This window comes from Benincasa hispida, chromosome 4 (assembly GCF_027475165.1).
Source record: "Benincasa hispida cultivar pf3 chromosome 4, pf3_genome.v1.1, whole genome shotgun sequence".
Classification (NCBI taxonomy): Eukaryota; Viridiplantae; Streptophyta; class Magnoliopsida; order Cucurbitales; family Cucurbitaceae; genus Benincasa; species Benincasa hispida.
In genome coordinates, this window is record NC_143481.1 from 27,545,359 (window position 1) to 27,566,303 (window position 20,945).

Sequence of the window (20,945 nt, forward strand, 5' to 3'; positions counted from 1 at the left end):
AAATCCTAAATCAATTTTGACCCTAGGATGTGGGAAAATAAAGGTTAAAAATGAGTTTAGTTCAAAAGTAATTGACATGATCTTTGTAAGCCCTCTCTTCTTCTACTCTTTCTTGGAATAATAGGAAGCACATAGTTGAGATTGAACTCAGGGACTTGAGATAAAGTTTGACGTGGATCTCTTGTTAAGATTTATAATTAAAAAAATAAAAATATTTAGATTGACGTTTGTTTCATTTAGGAAGAGAAAATAAGGATTGGGGGAATAATTTGAGGTAACGAACCTAGTTAAACATGTAAAGTAAATTCGATGATGAATTTGGCATGCTCGGGATAGGTCAAAGTCAATTGTCAAAGTCAACGGTCAAATGGTCAAAGTCAAAGTAAAAAGTCAACATTTTGAAAAGTGGTGAAATTTTGGTACTTTCTTAGTTTTAAAGGTATATTTTGCTTGTTGAAGACTTATGGGCATAACTGAGATGGAAATTAAAGGAAATTAAGGGGTTAATTTAAAGTAAACCCTAATTAGAATTAATGAGAAAAATTAAGGAAATTAGAATAGAATTGGTTCTTATTGAAGATTAATTTTAAGGTCTTGAGTTAATTTTAGAGCAATTGAAGGACCAAATTACAAAGCAAACTCTACCTTGGATCAAATTAGGGATTTGGCAAAAGTTTAAGTGAAATTGGTTATACTTGAAGATTAATTTTCAAATAATTGGATTATGGTCATGTGAAGGATAACTAGAGGATCATCAATATAATTTCAGGATAAACGGGAGATGGAGAAACCGAAATTATGAGGAAGATCCGATTAACAGTTAGTGGTTTATTTTCGAATGTTTTGATATAGAAAGTAATTATATATGATAGTATGCTATGATTTATGAAATGTGATGACATGATTTGTTTTACTTGACTAATATTTCAAAAATGTTTAAATCAGGATTTCTAAACTCTCATTGGTTTATATGAGCCTGATTTATGACAATGTAGTTTGGAACTAGAGTTTACACAATTGTGACTTGTATGGTTTTATATGAAAACTCTTGATGTAGAATTTAAAAATGTTGAATGTTTGTGAAAGTGGTTCAAACTACTAATTCTTGTACCCGAGAAATGGTTATTTTCCCATACTACTTGAATGTGTTTCAGTAGCATCACTCAAGCAATCAGGGGACTATTGGGGTCAGATGTGACCAGAGTATACCGGGAAGTCCAGAGGAACCTGTGCCTGTAGCGTTACTCAGGCTATCAGGGGGCTACCACCGGGTCAGATGTGACCAGAGTAAACCAGGGAGTCTAGAGTAACCTGGGCCTGTGGTGTGTATCTATGCTTAGGCTTGAGGCAGCTCTGCATGCACGTATGACCTTGTGATTTGGTTTACACTGCGAGGGGGCATTCTTTGTCCAGAGTAACACGCCGTTGTAAACAAGTATTTGGGTACAGAGTTGGTGTGATTTTCTGATGACACCTGAATGTTTTATAATGTGATTTATATGAAATATGATCATGCCATTGTTTGAGTAATACGAGTTTGAGCTATTAATGAATCTTATATACGTTTCCAACAATTTATAGAATGTTTTTTTTATAATTCATTGATGTTTGGAAAGAGAAAATTTATGTTTATACTAAATTACCACTCACTGGGCTTTAGCTCATGCTTTCCATGTTTTATGTTTTTCCCCACCCCCAGGTAGTGACAAGTTCCTGGTGCCTGCTAAGCCGTCAAACGCTACTAGTGTTGTTAAACATCTGTGGTATTGTTTGTGCATGTATTTAAGAGTATTCCAAAACAACTAGAACCTGTGAGTTACATGTCATGGGAGGTTTTGTTCAAAATAATCCTTACTGTTGGTCTGTATATTTTTTTTAAACAGTATTGTGATTTAAACTGAATCAAATTCCTAAACTTTGTCAATGAATATAGATTATTTTTGGAAATGGGTTTAGAAGTCTGGATTTGATCTTGAGTACAGGATATGTTAAGAGTTGGGCCGTTAGATGTCATAGAGAGAAGTGATGTTTAACGTCTTCACGCTTCGTTCTAGGTTAGAAAGGAAATTTGGAACGAGGTGTGACTACAAATTAAAGGTTTGATATAAGGCCGGTAAAAATCCCCTCATGTACCCACCCCGATCGAGGATGACTGGTATGAGGTCAAACTGGAGATACAAAACGAGTCCCCTATCAGAGATGAGAGGATATCCCTACCTTGTCCCTGTCCTCGCCCCGATTATTTTATTATTATTATTTAATATTTTTATATATAATTATTTTTTATTATTCTTATATATATATGTAATAATAATAGTAGCTAGCTACTGTTATTACAAATATTTTATGTTACAGTAACCTTGTATTAATTTCTTTTCCTAATATTATTAATTTTAACTTTATATTAAGTTTACAATAAAAATTATCAAATATTTTTAATTATTAATTTAAATACATGAAACAATAATAATACTAGTTTGTTGTTTAACCTATTTACAATTTCAATATAAATATCAAATTTTAATTAATGTGAAATAAATAATTAATTAAAATTGTAAATATAAACGAAATTTTTTTTTCTGCGAGGACTCAATCCCGAATGGGAATTTCTCGACCTCAATCCCAACTCCTCAAAATGGGAAATGGGACGGGAATGGGATTACAAATCTCCACTGGACGGGAATGGAAAATACATCCTGGTCCTGCCTCGTCCCGTTACCAACCCTAGTTAGATACCTATCTCTACAATTATTGTATTAAAATAATAATAATAAAAAAAAGCGATACATTCTTAACTTTTTAAAGCAATTTTCAATCTTAAACTTGAATGATCCTTGTAATTTTATCTCTATGGAAGTTCTATCCAACTATAAAACATATGTACGATATAAAATGAATAAAATTTAGAGAAAATAACATTATAATTTTTTTTAAGAATATTATAATTCTTTTTATATGGTTAATCTGTACATTGATGAAACTTTGGTGCAGAAATTTAGTTTATTGAATTAATAAATTTATGAAGATTTGTACATATTTTTTATTTTTAGTGAATGAATTAGTAAAAATTGAACAAAATGTTGATACGACAACAACACGACAATGTTAATTTGAATTTAGATCTATCTAATGAGATTAAAAATTTAAGATTCAAATTGATGGACCTAAACTTAAAGAAATACTACGAAACAATTTTCACTAGGTCACCACAAATTTTAATAGATAATAATACCAAAAATCTTTATAAACTCAATTATTTCAATGAAATAATGTCATGCAGAAACAAAATTTGACCAATGCATTAATTAACTTTTGTCAAAAGTATCTTTAACAAAAACTTTAATGTCCTTATTTTGTTTTGTACATATATTTAATAGAAGGTATAAGAGATTTTTTTGTCTAACGATAGGTGGACGGAAAACTTATAAGGAGATAAAATTGTAACACTTTTCAAAGTCATTTTTTCTTTCGTTTATCTTAATCTAATAGCGTGTTTGAGAGTGATTTTGAAATAGTTAAAGTTACTCTTGCCAAATTAAAAATTACTTCGAAACAATGTATCTTTAGTTTGACTTTTCAAATGTTCAATTTTGAAAATGTTAGATTATATTTTGAAAACATTGAGTTTATGAAATAAGTATTTGACAACGACCAAAAATATCTATGGATAAAAATGAGTTTATGAAATAAATTGATTTAGGATAAGCACTTGAAATCGATTCTTACAAAATTATTTTTTTGAGAGTTTAATAGCTTAATCTCTCTAATTTGTATAATTCTTAAAATCAACAAAATGTCCTCAAAAGTTTTTTACCTCGTTTCTACTATGTTGTTGTGGCTACCATCTCCCTTAGTCAAATCTAGCCACCATTAATAGCCAACTCCAGAGACCATTACCATCGCCATCGTCATCAATAAACGAACTATAGCAATCTTTATTTTAAATTTTTAGTTCATAATATTCTATAATTTGATATTAATAAAAATATGTTTAGTATATAATAAATCAAATAAATTTATATATAAAAATAGCTTTGGGAAAAAATTGTCTAGGTAATGTTTTTAGAGATTTTATTAAAAGTATTTAAATAAAAATGATTTTTGAAGAAAAAAATTCTAAGTTAATCCGGACCGACCCGACACGATATTTTTTAACAAAGTTTGAATGATGTTTAAATTAAAACAGCCCTAAGTTTAGAACGGCGAATACGTTTCCGTAGTCAAGTGAATAATATCTCTTAGAACGGCGAGTGCCACGTACGCAGATTTTGAAAACCCAGTACACGTGTCAGCCGCGTTGGCAACCTCTCGGCCCTTTAATGTTTTTGTTCCTCTAATTTCCCCAATTTGGAAAATCATATTAAAAAAAAGGAAAATTTAATATCTTTTTCCTTCTTAATTCTTGTTCTTAGTTCCTGTCAGCCGCTGCACGTTTTGCACGACGAACACAAAATCGCTGGACTAGCGGCAACTCCTTTTCCTCCTCTCCTTTGGAATCCATGGCGGTTCCGAAGCTTGTCAGCCTAACGATTTGTTTAGCTTTAATTGTCTTCTCCGCCGCAGCGGACGCAATCGTCGACGGCGGAGACGACGTAATTGAAGTCGTTAGAGAGGATGGCTTTGATTCTTCCGTGCTTAAGATCGAATTAGAAAAACTTAATTCTAAGATCCGAGAGCTTGGTTAGTTTTTTCCTTTTAATTTTTCTTACTCTCTTGTGCATTTGAGTTTGTTTGATTGCTGAGAAAGCGTAGGAAAATGTGGTGGATGAAGTATTAGTGCGAATTTTCGTGTTTTGTTGAAGCGAACTTGATTACGAATGAACTGGAACTTGTTTCTTTCTTATTTGGCTGTTTCAATTCTCTTTTCTGCCGAATTGATGTTGTTTCAAGTTGATATGGTCCTTCGAAGCCGTATGGATTTTAGAAATAAGAAAACGTTTGCTGTGATTGAATAAAGCTCTGCCATATGCTATGCATCTCTGAGAAAAGATTTTTCACGAAGCGTCTCCTGTGATTGAAGCGTTTTCCTATTTCTGCAGAGGTCCTTATCGATGAAAAAGCACGGGAATTGGAGAGAAAGGATCATCTTATATCTCAGAAGGATGAAATATTTAGGGACAAGTCAGATAGAGTTTCATTTCTTGAAAGCGAGATAGAATCTCTCCAGGTTGCCTCTCATATTTATCTATTGTTGCAATTATAGAGATTGATTTTCTGATACCATTACTGCCTCATGTAACCTTTACTCCACTCTATTCTCTTTTTGGGTATTTTGTATTTTATATCTTATTTGTAATTCTTGTTTTGGGTAGAGAGAAGGGAAATTACATGCCGTGGAAACAATTGCAAAAGCTCATTCACGTGCTGCTGAATTGGAGAAGCAGGTACATATGATATGGAAGTCTTGAACAGGATGACCATTGTAACTAGGGTATCTACTCACTCCGTCTGTTTTTGTATCCATCCTTTCAGATCAGTGAACTTAAAAAGGAACTAGATGCTCAAAGCAGGGAGAGAAGTGCTCTGGAAGTGCGATCAAATGAAGCTGAGAAGAAGATGCATAAGTTTATTTCAAAACTGGAGAAAGTAAGTTGAGTGCATTTGTGGAAACATGTGGATTGGAATTGGCATTTGGCAGCCTCATTGCTGCTCACAGTTCATGGGGAGGAACTGTTTTAGTTTTTCTTTAGTTCTGTTCTTGTGGTTTTGATTTTATTTTTTGCTTTTTGTTTACAGCTTCAGAACACTAATGAAGAACAGAAGAGAAAAATTCAGAAACTCGAACGTGCGCTTAAAGTGGCTGAGGTACTCTATATGGTTTTGCTGCTGCTAGCGTGCATTTTATGGAATCTGATTGTTCCTGTCTTAGCAAATTTCTTGTCTATTCTCAGGAAGAAATGATAAAAGCGAAGTTTGAGGTCACTTCAAGGACTGAAGAATTGATGGAGGTGAAGTTTAGTAATTAAGTTATTCTGTCATATCGTCGCACAAGTGAATTCCAGTACTTTATTTGCCCTCTGTGTAGTCAAATAAAACTTGAACTATGTGCTCTCAATGCCGGAAGGATTTTTCTCCTACCTCAATAAAATTTCTCATTTAGGTATTCAGATTTTGGATGAGGTTTAAGTGGTTTTACTATTAAAGAGAAATATTTCTTCCGTCTCCATATAATCATTTAAAGTCTGCCCAAACATTGGTTTTGGAGCTCCTTTATGGGTTTCATCTTTTATATGGTTTCTTATGAAGTTTAGAATTTGACGAGGTAAGTTCACCTTGAGGCAGGAACAAGATGGATGATTCTTTTTATGTGGTTTGTGAGGGGACTGTTTTATAAACATTGTGTGAGACCACCAATTGTTCAGACTTACCGTAGGAAGGGCAATAAAGGAATTCAACTTATAGACATTCCAGGGACTGTGTAAGAGAATTGTGGGGGAGTGTTGTTCTGGTAGTCTATTATCATTTTGGGAAATTAATCAGTATATACTGCATTATGCTACGGTTAGGGTTACGTTCTATATTTTGAAGTTGCAAGACTTGTCTTGTAGTGGAGAGAACCAGCTCTCTCAAATAGCTGGAGTTCCATATTGCGTTTGGACTGTTTTGTGCTGAATGAAATTATCCTTCCCTTGGCCGAATTCAGGGAAGTGGTATTGTTATTCCCTATTCTGTGAGTATTTGCAAATTGAGGTATAAGGATGCCTAACACATGGTTGTTGTTGTTTTAGAACTACGTTAGAACAGTGATTATAGAAGAAGCATCCATGAGTTCTTGAAGCGACTGCCACCCAAATTCCATGATGGACTTTGTTCTAAATTTTTGGGATCAGTTTCATGGATGTGGGAAAGAAATTTTATGAGGATGTGAAATGTGTTTTAAGTAGCTAGAGATCAATATAAATCCCCCCCACCCCCAAACACCAAACACATACATGTGCACGCGCACACACAAATGCTCACTCAAGGCATTGAGATTCTCTTGCAATTTGGGAAAACCTTTTCATTTGATCCAGAAGCTCCTCTTGATTTTTCCCTTAAATGGGCATATCCCTGCAAATTGTGAAGTCTAACAAAAAGAAATAACTCAATTTGCTGAACAACCATGCTATGTGCAAGTGCATGGAGGAAGAAGGGGATTGAATGAGAGAAGGAAAGGGGGAATCTAAAAGAAACAAAACAAATTCACGTTTGTTTTCCTCTATGCAATGTTTATACAGTGATGGGGGATTCAGAGGGTGGGAGGTAGGGGGTTGAAGAAAGATTGAGAAGAGGTGGGGTAGAGAGAGGGGAGCAAGAAGAAGATGGATTTTGAAGTTAATTTGTAAGAAAAAGAAGGGGGGTGTCGGGTGAGAGGTTGAAGAGATCTATTAGAGGTGTGAAGAATGGGGAGAGGAAGGAGGCTGAAGAGAAATCTAAAAATAGGTGAAGAACGAAAGTAGTGGGGAAGGAAGAGGTAGGGGAGAAAGGTGGGGAGTGAAAGTGAGATCTCGAAGAGGTGGGGGAGGAGGAGAAGGATTTGGAAGAAAACTAAGAAAGGGAGTTTAGTGTAAAATAACTATGTAATGAATTATGAAGAAAAAAAATAATATTAGATAAAAGAGCTTAGAGCCATATAAGCATTGACATATCAGTACTTGAAGGTCCATCTTGCTCTGTGTTACTGCTACTTCATCACATAGTTATTTCAGAGTTTTAATTGACTGAAATGACACGTAGCTAAATAGAATTTACACATAATTCATATCAGGTCCATGGTGCATGGTTACCCCCATGGCTTGCTTCATTCTGGAACGAGCATTTAAAGCCTATCATAAATATTGTGGTGCAAAAGGTACTGTTCTCTCGTTTTTTGAGGTTATTTGTTGTCATCACCATTGGCTTGCTAGCCTTTCCCATTGTCTGTTTAAGCTCATCAACCTTCAGTGAAAGTTGATTTCTATCATCTGTGCACTATCTTATTCAAAAAGAAGCTCATCAACCATCTTGTTCTTGCCTTCTTCTTCTAATTGGTTGCAGGCGTGGATGGGAAAGACGCATGTGGAGAATTGGCTGGGACCCCATGTAGAACCAATTAAATCTGTGAGATAATTTTATTAATTTCTGCTTGGTATTTTCTTGACATAGAAGAATAGCTTAGTAGCTTAAGATCATACTAGGAAAAGTATTTAAAAAAAGCTGTTATGTATGAACAGTGGATATTTGATTAGGATCGTTCATTCTGATTACTTGTTGCCAATTGCAGAAGTGGATCCCTGCCATGCAAGAACAGTGGTTGGTGGTGAAAACCAACTCTAAACCACACTTGCAATCTTTATGTAAAAGAAGTTCGGAAGCTTATGAGGCTTCAAAACAAGCACTGACTCCACATATTATAAGAGCACAAGAATTCTCCTATCCCTACTTTCAGGTATATACCTTGTGGTCTGTGGTCTACTTGTTAATTTGCTTTGTTCCTGCTCTGTATCATTGTTTTGGTTTTATTTATTTTTCTTCTCTCCCGATTTTTTTACCTTCTTTCTTTCCTCCTTTCTGATGTGGTTAGAAAGTAAAAATGGTCAGCAAACCATATGTTGATCATGTTGCTACCTTAATGAAACCTCATGTTAACAAAGTTCAAGTAGCATTAAATCCGTACACAAAGGAGATAGTTCATGCTGGTGGAAATTTAATGCAATCTGCGACTACACATCATCAGAAGGTACAAAAAAATTGGTAATTTTTTTTCGTGGTTGTAATGTCATACTGGATATTTTGTAAACTTACTTTTTTTTTTTAAAAAAAAAAAAAATTTAGCGTGGCTTAATGAGAAGTGGTATTCATTGGTGATATAAGTCCCTTGATTTGGGCTAGAGTTCATGGATTCATAATACAGTGTGGACCTGTTGTCAGGATACGAGTATTTATGGTGTGGTTCCTGTTGGTGATATAAGTCTCATCATTTTGGTCTAGAGGTCATGGATTCATAATCAGGGGTTCTATTAGAATAAAATAAGAACCAATTGTTAGTTCAAATATTTTTCTGACTTGGATGCAAAGGAGCTTAGAAAGACAAAGTCTCTTTTATTATTACATTTTGAGCAGCTCAGCTGGAGTTGTATTCAATGTTTTAAAAAGCCCTCTCGGGCTCGCGCCTAGGCTTAAGGCATAAGTCTGGTGCCTCGCCTTGGAAAGGCGAGGCTAAGGCGAGGCTCACAAAATAAGGCATGCCTTGGGTGCGCGCCTTTTGTGAAGCCCCAAGGCTCAAAGTCCTGGGCCTTGAGGCTTTTTTATTATTTTTAAAAAGTAGTAATATTTAAGGGGTTTCATTCTTTATTAACTAAAAGAATCAAGTGTACTAAGCCTAAATGCAAAATTTTGAGGCTTTTTTATTATTTTTAAAAAGTAGGAATATTTAAGGGTTTTCATTCTTTATTAACTAAAAGAATCAAGTTTACTAAGCCTAAATGCAAAATTTCTTGTGTTTGGGGTCTTTTTTTTCTTTCCATATTTCTACTTCAAATATGCTCTCTTTTAATGATAATATTTTTATATATAATGTGCCTCACAAAAAAAAGTCCGCGCCTTTTCGTGCGCCTTGCGCCTGCATTTAAAAACACTGATCATACTTGACTGATCACCTTAAGCACCTTCCTTAAAAAGCATTTGCAGTCTAGAAATGTAGGAAGATCTGCAGATCTATGTTTTCAGTCAATGCTTGTAAAGTTTTTTCTATGCTACTTAGAAATTTTTGTATCTTGATGATATTTTCTATTTTTTCTGAAAGTTGGATCTTTACCTCTACATTCATGTCTTGGTCTCTTGGAGTTACAGCACTCTGAGAACTGATGTGCGGGGTGACATCAACAAGACAAAATAACCAAACATGTATAACTAAGAGTAGATTCTGACTTCTGAGATGATTGTTGTTGGTGCTTGTGAGAACTGTAAAACCTTTTTTTGAGATTAGTTTCTTTAATAAGGTCTAGTGCTCATTGTTAGTTAACTGTGGTACAACTTGTCCAACTTGTCCAAGTATGAGAGCAGAACATTATACTGTCCTTGGTAATCATGTTGTTGATAACATTTTTCCATCTTCCGTTGCTTTTTATCATAAATTATTAGCATATGGCGTACTACTTCTCATTGTATTAAAAGCTACTAGAAGGAACTCCTCAGGCAGGAATGATAATTGTCCTGCTACCAGGAATCAGAACAAGAAAATTTTACTCTGAAGTATGAAGTTCTTAATATAATTCTTTAAACTTTGAATATTTTCTTATGTTTACTCAGGTTAAATCCACCATCCAAGAAGTGCTCAACAGTCATGACATTACAAGACTGGTTGCTACTAAAGAGTTCGAGTGGCTTCTGGTTTGTATTATTCTAGAAAATATGATCTTGTTAAAAGATGATATGCAGATTTTCAGTTTAAATTTTACCTGTGAAGTTATATCGTCCTTATTCTTACAAAAAATGATCTCTTTTGAATATCTTTTGTTTATGAGGACATTATTACACGTATCAAGTCTATATCGAGTCTAGAAACCGGTTGCTTTAAAAATATTCTAAATACAAAAAGGTTAATGGCAAGGACCAAAATTTTAATGAAGTCCATGACCAGAACTTATTTTATAGTATAACAGCCGAAACGACACGGGTGTGGAAATGTGAAAATTTGGGGGTGAAAAAGGCTTTGAACCCATAAATGTGCATATTATTTTACCAAATTGATCTCTTATTATTGAATCTCATTCCAGGATTTGGCGTTATTGGCTTTACCCATGTTAATATTGTTCAATCTTTGCTCTTGCTGCGGCATATCCCGGTATGACTTCTTATTTTCTTTTCTTCTTCCAATTTCTCTACAGTATCAAAAGTATGTTTTTTTTTTTTAAAAAAAAAGAGTAGACATTAGAGGGAATAATATATCTTTGTGCAGTAAAAGGGCAAGGAAATCCGTCCGGGGTGCCAACACCAACCCTGTACGTCGTAAGGCCAAAAAGGGAACTTCTGGCAGGTGAATGTGTAACATCATTTGCTGGTCCTCTGTTGTAGACGGATTTTTAAAGGTTTGCTTTATCTCTTCAACATGTATTTCAGAATAAATAAATGAACTGCTGTTACTATATTAATGCTACTCTGTGAATTGGTATATGTTGAGAATTTATTGTGATGATGCACCTTTCTTAATTGATTCTCTCTTGCCCATCCTACTGATGACTTAGCATTGTTGCAACGGTGAGGGATGCCTTGCCATTTTAACTTGTCTTTCTTAGCACGACATGCCAGTCTCCTCCTGCCACAGGGCACTGCTTGAATGCTTCTCACCGCACCACTGATTTCGTCCTCTCCCTCTAGTAGCCTTTTTGCATTAAAACTTTCGTCACGCTCGCAAATCCACTTCCTATTATTTCAAGCTTTGACTAACTTGACTCTTAGAGCTTGAATAGCAGAACCACCATATTGGTGTTGCCGTGTCTTGTTTCAATCATTTTCTTCACTTTGCAACTCATAACCATCTTCATATGAAAAGACTATAGATAAGGTAGATATAGGTCAATTGTTCAGTTTTCTGCAACTTTTTCCAGCCCTCTGTAAATAATCCAATATTGATGCAGTGCCGAAACATAGACCTATAAAAAAAAAACTTGTTGCTTCTATTATTAATTTTATTACCAATGCACAACTCCCGAGAGAGAGCACTCAAGAAAAATGAAACAAGTGAAAGAAAGACCTAAGGGATGGCTGACACAAAAATTTGTAATCTACAAAAGCACCCGTGTTTCGCTCTAAGCCATGACCACAAAGGCCTTAGAGAATCCAGTCTGCAATTTTCGCATAGCAACTCAGAAGATGGTTTCATCTGCAACTTGTCCTTAGCGTTGATCGTAACTAATACAGAGCAAATAAAAGTGCCTTTCACTGAGTTGTACATTTGTTTTTCAATCATTCTGTTGTGGTAAAATATATAGATGCTGTTGATCATGATAGTTTTCACTACAAGTAGGAAACAAGGAAAACTAAAATGGGATGCTTGATTTTATGAATACTTTCATGCAAGTACTTGAAAACTTAACGTTGCCATATGATTGCTATTATGTTTTCATTTCAAATATCCTTTCGGCCTCCGTTATCGTTTTGTAGGTGATCCATTGTCGATACTATTACGAGCATCTAAAGATAATATCATGTTCATATAAATATAATTCGATTTTCTGCAGGTGGACAGCACAATTTTGGCTTGCCAAACTCTCTAGAAAGCTGGAACTGAAAGGTCGGATATTTTTTTTAAGCTCTTAACAGTTTCATCTCCTTTGTTAGCCACGATCGTCACACACGTGCTGCTAAATGTATCCAAGAAGTTTAGAAGTTGTACTTTGTTTTCCATGTCTGACTGCGATACCAGAGCTGTACCAAGTTTTTTGTTCATTGTGTTATTTTGTAAAATAGTCACGAAGTCAAAATAAATTATTTCAAATTTTCATCTCTTGTTAATCTTCACCGTTCAAGTTTACTTTCTGTGTGATGTTAGCAGCTTGAATGGAACTTTGCTACTGAAGGGCCTTTCAGCTGCTAGATTATGAAGTCTTGTTAGGAACAGACTTTGATTCGGAATCATGGGTAGCGATTACTCCCAAGGTCGAATCTATAAGATCATAGATATTAGGTAATTGAAAAAGGAGCTGTTTGACTGCTTACTGGTACAACTAAACTCCAATTTCGGAGTTAAATGGTACACAATGACGGAAAAAGCTGGGTTTGTGAAACGTGGAAGAAAAGAAGAGAACTATCTCTATGAAACTGTAGCAACAACTTCTTCGGTGTTTACTCGGAAATGTAATGCATAACTTGGGTATGATCAACCCAGCTGCTTCATTTTACCAAGTAGGCCAGTAATTCTCCAGGTCCATGCAATGATCCATATTCATAAATCTGTTGCTAGGTCCATTGGCATTGTTGTTGATCTCCGTCCCGTAGGCAGTCTCGGGAGCGATCGTACTGGCCATGACGGATGAAGCAATATCATGACTGATTGTCATTGTTGTTGCCACTGGTGGTGGCATTGGTCGCAAAACTGGTTGCGATACAGCTCCTCCAAGGTTTAAGTTCAACCCGGATATTGTGAAGCAACCTCCTGTAGTTGGATAGTTGAACTGGGGCTGCATTGATAAGTTGATACCATGAGTCGACCCTCCACTGCCGCTGCCACCTCCACTGGTTCTCAGCACTCGGTTAAGCTCAGCGAGCTCTGTGCTGGTTATATGGTTTCTTCCGTAGCCATACTGAGCTGCAGGGTCACCGAGTTGCATGATGGATGGTGGGAGAAGAGAAGGGGCAATTTCAAGGTTGACGTAAGGATTGACTGCTCTTGATTGGTTTGGGGGATACTTTTTAGCTCCAGGGCTTTTTTGAAATACTCGGCAAACCACCCATTCGTCCTGTGATCAAATATGCAGACCAATAAAAACCGATCACCCACGGGAGTGATTTTAACATAATTAAAATTTAAATTATTTGAAAAATTCTCAATTATTTTTAATAGTAAGATAATTTTGTGTTTAAAAGTTGATACTTAAACATTTAGAAGTGATTCAAATTTCTCTCAAATATATTTGTACTGGGATGTATTTACATTTTTCGGTAATCTCGCAGTTTTGTTAAATATTTTGAAAATTTAAAAGTCTATCAACATAAAATTGAATCCTCAAGGACGTTTTCTTTTAAGGCTTAGGGACTAGAAACAAATTTGTTTAGTTTTAACCATGTTTATAAATTATATAGATATTGTCTACTATAATATTTTAAAATTATTTATATGTAACCAACGCCCATCGTCTTTGCTTGGAAAATTTATCCACGGTTAACTTATAGTTATAACTAAAGTGAAGCATACATGAAAGAAAATTCTACTGGATATCAGCCATCATAGGTCAATTGCTGTGCGATTCAAGCTTAACAACCTTATGGTCTGGTCTATACAATGGTCGGAGTTTCGATTATAATAATTAATGTCTCTAACTAATATAAGTTATAACTAATTATAGTATTGTTTATTTTAAATCGCTTTTGTTATAGTATCTATCGTTTATTACAATATTTATCATTTTTTACTTATCCTCTCTTTTCTTCAAAATTTATGTATTTATTATTTTCTATCTAGACTAAAATAGTCCGTACCAAAATCAGATTATTATAACTTGATTAAATTAGGTTGTATATCAATCAAGGATTATCATAATCTACAGGTTATGATAACCAAATTAGTGCTCCAAACACTTCTTTTGTGTTTTTAAAATTTGATGACTAATATGTCATTAGATGATATATTATCACAGATTTAATACAATGTTCAAATGTTTCTTTTATGACAAACAATGAATTCAAGTAGTATGAAAATCATAGGGTATTTTTTTTTTCAAATTTTAGAATTCAATTTTGGTTAGATTACTTCTAACATGATTGGATAATTAATGAAAGTGATCAAAACTTATTAAACACTTGTATGTTTCTTCAAGGCAAGTAATTTCCCACCTATCAAAACAATTCTAATTTGTAACCTACCACATATAATATGATATTTTATATATTTTGATCAATGTAGTGAAAGATGAGAATATGGTAAAATGAATTAATAAAGCAGAGAAAAATTACCTTAGCTGTTCTAAAAGCAGTTTTAGAGTGAAGGCGATATTCATGCATAACCCAATTGGTTTTTTCTCCTCTTGGGGCTCTGCCTTTGTAAAACACCAATGTCTTCTTCATTCCAATCAATTCTGAAGTATTGGAATTGAATATTTCTTTGTCTTTCCCAGTGGTTTTCCAATACCCTGTGTTTGTTGCTCTGTTTGTTCTCACTCCTGTTGGGTATTTTCTATCTCTAAGACTGAAAAAATACCACTCTTTTTCTCCCATTTTAGCCTTCCCTGTTTTAAAATCGACCCTCCGTGTTAATAACATATCTATGTCATATTTGGAAGTAATTTTGAAAAAGGTAATGATTAGCTGCACATATATCCTACATAAAGAAAATTGTAGCCGAGCTAGCACCTAAATAATCTTTTAAAAATTGTTAAAGTCAATTTTTGTTATGTTTAAAATCAATCTAAAATATTAATTTTTTCAGGTACTTTCAAATATCTAATTTTAGTAACTGTAATTCCAATAAATCTTAATTTTAGTTTGTACTTTTCTTCTTTCTTTCTTTAAATTTATGAGTTTTTTCATTAAACATTTTGGAAAACTATTCACAATATCTTTTCTTTCATGAATATTATTATTATTATTTAATTAATTAAACAATTCTCAAAGTATAGAGATGAAAATGAGTTTTTGAATATTGATGTTCGATTTTACACTATTTTTCACACTATCATATTTGAATTTAAATTATGAAAAATATGTTTCGAAGTAATTTAATAAATATATGATTTTAACTATTTTTAATGCAAATATGTTAAGGTCTAAAACTTTGGTTTTGTAAACAATTGTCCACAGAAATGACCGACTAATTTTCAGAAATGATTATCCTTCAAAAATAAAAAGGAGAATTTTCAAAAATAGAAAAATAAGGGAAACTATTTACACAAAATAACAAAATTTTAATCATATTTTATAAGGATTGATATAGGCTGATAAAAAATCTATTAGTGTCTATCAATATTTTGTTTTGTTATTTTTGTAAATAGTTTGATATTTTTCAATCGGTAAAAATGTCCTAAACAAAAACAGAAAATATCTTCAAATATCAACTTCCATTCCATGCAAACCCTAATCTTTAACACCTGACTATAATTTCTTTTTAATATTTTTCATATATTTTAGTTTAAATTCTATTTTAATTTCTAAACTTTTAAAATATACATTTTGATCACTAAACTTTTAAAATTACTTCATTTTTAGTTACCGAACTTTTAAAATATCTATTTTAGTTCTTAAATGATAAAAAGAAAAACGGTTAAAAATCACTTTTGGTTCCTAAACTTTTATAAAAGTAACAATTTAGCTCCTGAACTTTATTTTGTAACGATTTAGTCATTGTATTTTCAATTTTGTAATAATTTAGTCCCTGAACTTTGGTCTGTAACAATTTAGTCTTTGTATTTTTAAATTTGTAAAAATTTAATTCACAACGTAAATTAATTATCAAAATTAGATATCAATATGATGTATACTTTGTATTTTATAAAAAATATTGAATCTCTAATTAGTTTATTGGTTTATTTATGTAAAAAATCTTATTAAATCTTAGTACTAAAATTTTAAAATAGGAATTAAATTGTTATAAATTTTAAATTATAAGAACAAAATTGTTAAAAATTGAAAGTTGAGGGATTAAATCGTTACAATCTAACAAACTTAATGACTTCTTAGCTTGGAGATATGTACACTAGGCATGTTAATAAGCTCATAAGTATATTATATATGAGAATTAGACAAGTAAATATTAGATGGTAAAATAGTGTAAATAATTGAATTAAAAAGGTTTAATGATTGAAAATAGAACAAACTACTCTTCCTATAAAGAATAGAACAAAATAAAGAACTTTAGTGACTAAAATCGATATGTATATATAATGAAATTTAAAATTTGACGGCAAAGTTATTCTTCCCTTCTAAATCAAGAGTTAAATTGTAAATACTAGCTTTAAATAGTCACAATAATGATATTCAAATTTATAGTCATGCGACCGCAACTATATTTAATAGTTTAGACTCATTCGATAAATATTTGACTTTTAGTTTTTAGATTTTAAAAATCAAATTTATAAACACTGCTTATCCCAATAAATTTCTATTGTTTTGTTATTCTCTTTCCACTTTTTTTTTTTTTTTTTAAAGAATTGACTAAAAATTTAAATGTTTTTTTTAAGATGAGTGAAAATCATAATAAGAAAATTCAAAAAAAAAAAAAAACTTTAAAAACAGAAACTAAAAACAAAATTGTTATCAAAAGAGGATAATTAACTCTTTTCCAAACAAGCCCTAATCTGGGAAAAAACTAGAAACCCTAATTAATGATGAAAAAATAGGGAATAATTAGAAGCAAGCACCTGGTAGTTCCCAAGGTTCAAACTTGTTGAGATCAACATCAGTAATAGCTCTTCCTGTAAAGTTAGCATCTGATATCTTATTCAATAGATAAAAAGTGATTAATTCTTCATCAGACGGATGAAACCTAAACCCTGGAGGCAATGTTTGATCTTTATCTTGTTCTTGATCTCGTGTATGATTATTATCTTGATGATGACGACGATGACGATGATGATCTGATTCCGTCATAGTATTCTTCTTTTTCACCTCCGGCCTGATCTTCCCGTCCTCTTTCTCCGTCGTCGAATTATTACCGTTTGGAACCTCGAGAATTCAAAAAATACAACAACATGCATCAAAATCAAACAAACTTAAAATAACCTAAGATTTCTTCATAAATTTATGAGAAATAAAAGAGAAAGAGAACTAACTTGCATGGAGAAGAAATAATGCAGATTCAGATTCCTTGTTTGTTTTAGGGTTAGAAAAAAAGGCTTTAGAAAAAGTTTACAGCTTGATTTTTTTTTCCTTTTTGTTTTGGTGGGTAAGTAATGCAAGAAATCTATGGGGATTTATCCTTCTAAGAAGAAGACAAAATAGTGGGGTGTGTTCATCAAGATTTCACCTAATATTGGCCTTCAAATTTACTCGATATAATTTGCTTAATTATAATATTAATTTGTTCATTCTTTTTTTTTTTTCTCGTCGTCGTCGTCATCCTTGTTTTCTTAATAATGGAAGAATCCTCTTAGGTTTAAGACCTAGATTATGCATGGAACTGTTGGAAGAGTTTAATGAAGGAATGATAATTAGTGGAATTTTTTACAACATATTTCTAAGTTATATGGGTATTGTGTATAGGTCAATTTGAGCATAGCTTCACTGACTAAGACTATTAAAGTATCATAGTAATTAAAATTTTCCATGTCACCTTTTTATTAATCAATATTGATTTCTACTTATTAGACCTACATATTCATTTTCAAACTCACAAAATGAAGTGAGGTGCTAAAACGTTGAAATGATAAAATTTATTCTAACTTATAAACTTAAACAAAATTTTAAATTGATGGGTGATTTAACACATAATCTTGAACTAAAAGGTTAGAGGAGGTTGGAACCTCCTTTTTACTTTCTACGTGTTGATGTGTGAACTCAGAAATAAAGAAGAGGAAAAATTATATGTACGGGTTTTGGAAAGATTGTTTACAATTTTACATCAATTTGTTATTATTTGATCTTCCTTCTTCTACCACCAAAAACATATATATTATATGGGTATTATAAAAAAAAATCAAAACTTGGAGTTGAAATTATTATTTTGTCAAACAAATTGATGGTTTCATAAAGGAAAATGATATTGGTATAAAACATTGTTTTCTACAAATAAATGATTTAGTTAGAAAAATAGCTAGTGAATGAAAATTATTTTATTTTTGTCATTCATGAAAATCATGATTTTAGTTGTATAGATATACTAGATCATGATTTTAGTTGAACAATTTTCACTAATGAAATGAGTCACATGAGTTCATTTATAGTGTATAGATAGGGATCAGAGTCATTTTTCTTTCCTAGATATAAAAGGATAAAATAAATTTTCATCATTTCAATATTTTAGAAACATAGGGCAAAAATAACACATTCTCTACCCTTAATTGAATTATTACGAGAAAAGCCAAAAAAAAAAAAAAAAATCCATTAACTCCTTAATTTTAGGACTATTAAGCCTACGTTTGACATTGCGTTAGCTCTATTAAAAAGGCATTTTGAAAAAATCTTAACATTTAATTTTTAATTTATTTTATATATTTATCTATTTTTCACATAATCAAATCTATTTTCTATTTTCATGAACATCAATTCTTTTTTAAAAAAGTATACCATATTGATTTTTTAAAAATAAAACTATTTTCGATAATATTTGAAAACTAATCTATAAAAAACAAAATTTATTCATACTAAACAATTATTTAAAATTATAAATTACAAAAAAAAAAATTAAAAAAAAAGTTGATTATAAGTCTATTTTAGTTATTATATTAAAAATAAGATGTTTTCGTATTTATTTACCAAACACTGTAACCTACTTTTTAAGCTAAAATTTACCAAGGACTATTTTACTTTTTTTTTTTTCACTAAAAGCACAACTACCAACAATTATTTTAAAAGTTACAGTAATCTCAAACGAAGTCTAAATCATTTATCAAATTCTTTTGGTCATTTTATACCTACACAAATATTGATCTCTCCTGTCAAATCGAATATAGTTCAATTATTCGAGTATGCTAGAAACACGAGTTCCGTATTTTGAATTTTGCACCCCAATTGTACTGAAAGAAAAAAAGTATCTCTCTTGATATAATAATTGCTAGTAGGAAAGTTTCAATAATATACCACTAAAATCCTGCCAACTATTATGGTGATATTGAATGGGTTTCATTCATTAACTATGAAACAGTCAAATGAATAGATAAAAACACACAAAAGAAAGGCATAGAAACATACATGCATGGGCTGCCCAAAAGACCCTTTGGAATTCTTCAAACTCATATTCGATGATTTCAAAATTGTATTTAAAAATGTAAAATTAAGTGATTTTGAACATGAAGAAACATACTTGTTAGAGCTGCTTTTGATAATTCTTTTGCTCAGCTTTCTTGTTCTATTCTGAAGGATGAAACTATATTTTGGAATTGTAATTATCCATTTTGGCTCTCTTCTATTATGAATTAGGAGACTGTTGGTGGTACTTAATTTTTGGTCTACTAAGTTTATTTTTTTAAAAAATAAATAAAATTAAGTGATTTTGTACATGAAAAAAGTGATTTTGAAGATCAAATATGTACTAATTACTATTTTGAAAAGTAATTCTATTTTGCTGCTTTTGAAATCAATTCCCACAATTTTTTTGCTAATTTTTTGAAAAAGTCAGTTGTATATATCCGTTCATTCCATATATATATATATATTCATATCCGGTCTAAAAGTTCACATTTCAGATTAAAATTTTAATTAAAAAAAAAACCTATAGCATTCATTGAAAAAACATACATTATAAAACTTTTTAGAGAAAAAGGGTACTATCTCTATTTTTTTTATATATAAAAGTGATGAATTTTGGCAATCTTATTCAATAGATAAATTTGTGCATATTGTTGTCAACCTTTTTGTGCAAAATTACTTTATTTTATTAAAATTAGTTAGTCATAAAGATTTTACATTTTATCTATTATAAATAGTCGGTGAACTAGTGGAGATTGATTGAACCCGAGAGGGTAAAAATTATATGATACTTATTTAAGTTTATGATTCAATAGTTTAAGATCCAAATGGATAGAAACTTAGTGTCAAATTTGATTTTTTCTTAATTTTCTGGAAAATAGTTAAAGTATGAGAAATTAAATAATTGTTGAATTTCATCCTCACAAATAAATCATATCAATTTAGTATTGATATTTACCCATCAATATAACAGTTTTTTTTTTTTTTTTTTAACATTCATAAAAAAAAAAGGTATAAGTAAGTGTATTCAAATATCTGAATTAGCTAGGCAGACACATCTATAATACCTTCATTAGTACTCCTCGAGCCCAAGTGAAGAAGGCTTAAAAATTACATATTTTTTTAAGTACTATAGACATATTAAAATTCATTAAAAATTACATTAATTTACTTCATTTTATAGTTTATTAATTTTAAAACACAATTACCAACAATTATTTTAAAACTATACCTCAATCTCTAATAACTCTTAAAGTTTTAATCTTCTCTCAAGAGTTTGTTCTTATTTCTTTTCTTAAGGAAATTGAATTGGTAGAGTTACCTACCTATAGTTTATTACAAAAAAAGGGGGTCATTTTCTTTCATTTTGTATATGGACAAGTTCTTTAATTTCTTTATAATTTTACAGATTAATTTAAAGAAGAAAGGGG

General features: G+C 31.7%; 2 protein-coding genes across 2 annotated transcripts; one reads left to right on the plus strand and one right to left on the minus strand.

Annotated features, from left to right (window-relative positions):
• Positions 1-4,270: 4,270 nt before the first annotated feature.
• On the plus strand, positions 4,271-12,474 carry LOC120075810 (uncharacterized). The gene is made up of 14 exons (XM_039029485.2): positions 4,271-4,680; positions 5,040-5,167; positions 5,313-5,384; positions 5,473-5,586; positions 5,737-5,805; positions 5,892-5,948; positions 7,748-7,831; positions 8,017-8,079; positions 8,243-8,407; positions 8,543-8,698; positions 10,270-10,350; positions 10,737-10,804; positions 10,919-11,048; positions 12,201-12,474. The coding sequence occupies exons 1-13, from the start codon at positions 4,500-4,502 to the stop codon at positions 10,998-11,000; spliced, it is 1,320 nt and encodes a 439-aa protein (XP_038885413.1). The 5' UTR covers positions 4,271-4,499; the 3' UTR covers positions 11,001-11,048; positions 12,201-12,474.
• Positions 12,475-12,582: 108 nt separating this feature from the next.
• NAC038 (NAC domain containing protein 38) lies at positions 12,583-17,550 on the minus strand. Its single transcript, XM_039029487.2, has 4 exons — positions 17,442-17,550; positions 17,031-17,334; positions 14,632-14,903; positions 12,583-13,418 (listed from the first exon to the last, which is right to left on the minus strand). Exons 1-4 carry the CDS (start codon positions 17,445-17,447, stop codon positions 12,858-12,860), a joined length of 1,143 nt encoding a protein of 380 aa, XP_038885415.1. The 5' UTR covers positions 17,448-17,550; the 3' UTR covers positions 12,583-12,857.
• Positions 17,551-20,945: the final 3,395 nt, after the last annotated feature.

Coding starts and splice junctions, on each gene's coding strand:
- NAC038 (XM_039029487.2), bottom strand. Junction 14,904..17,030: donor TGAACCTTGGGAACTACCAG/GTGCTTGCTTCT, acceptor ATTTTAAAACAG/GGAAGGCTAAAATGGGAGAA. Junction 13,419..14,631: donor CTGCTTTTAGAACAGCTAAG/GTAATTTTTCTC, acceptor ATTTGATCACAG/GACGAATGGGTGGTTTGCCG.
- LOC120075810 (XM_039029485.2), top strand. CDS start 4,500: ATGGCGGTTCCGAAGCTTGTCAGCCTAACGATTTGTTTAGCTTTAATT. Junction 5,806..5,891: donor GTGCGCTTAAAGTGGCTGAG/GTACTCTATATG, acceptor GTCTATTCTCAG/GAAGAAATGATAAAAGCGAA. Junction 8,408..8,542: donor TCTCCTATCCCTACTTTCAG/GTATATACCTTG, acceptor TGATGTGGTTAG/AAAGTAAAAATGGTCAGCAA.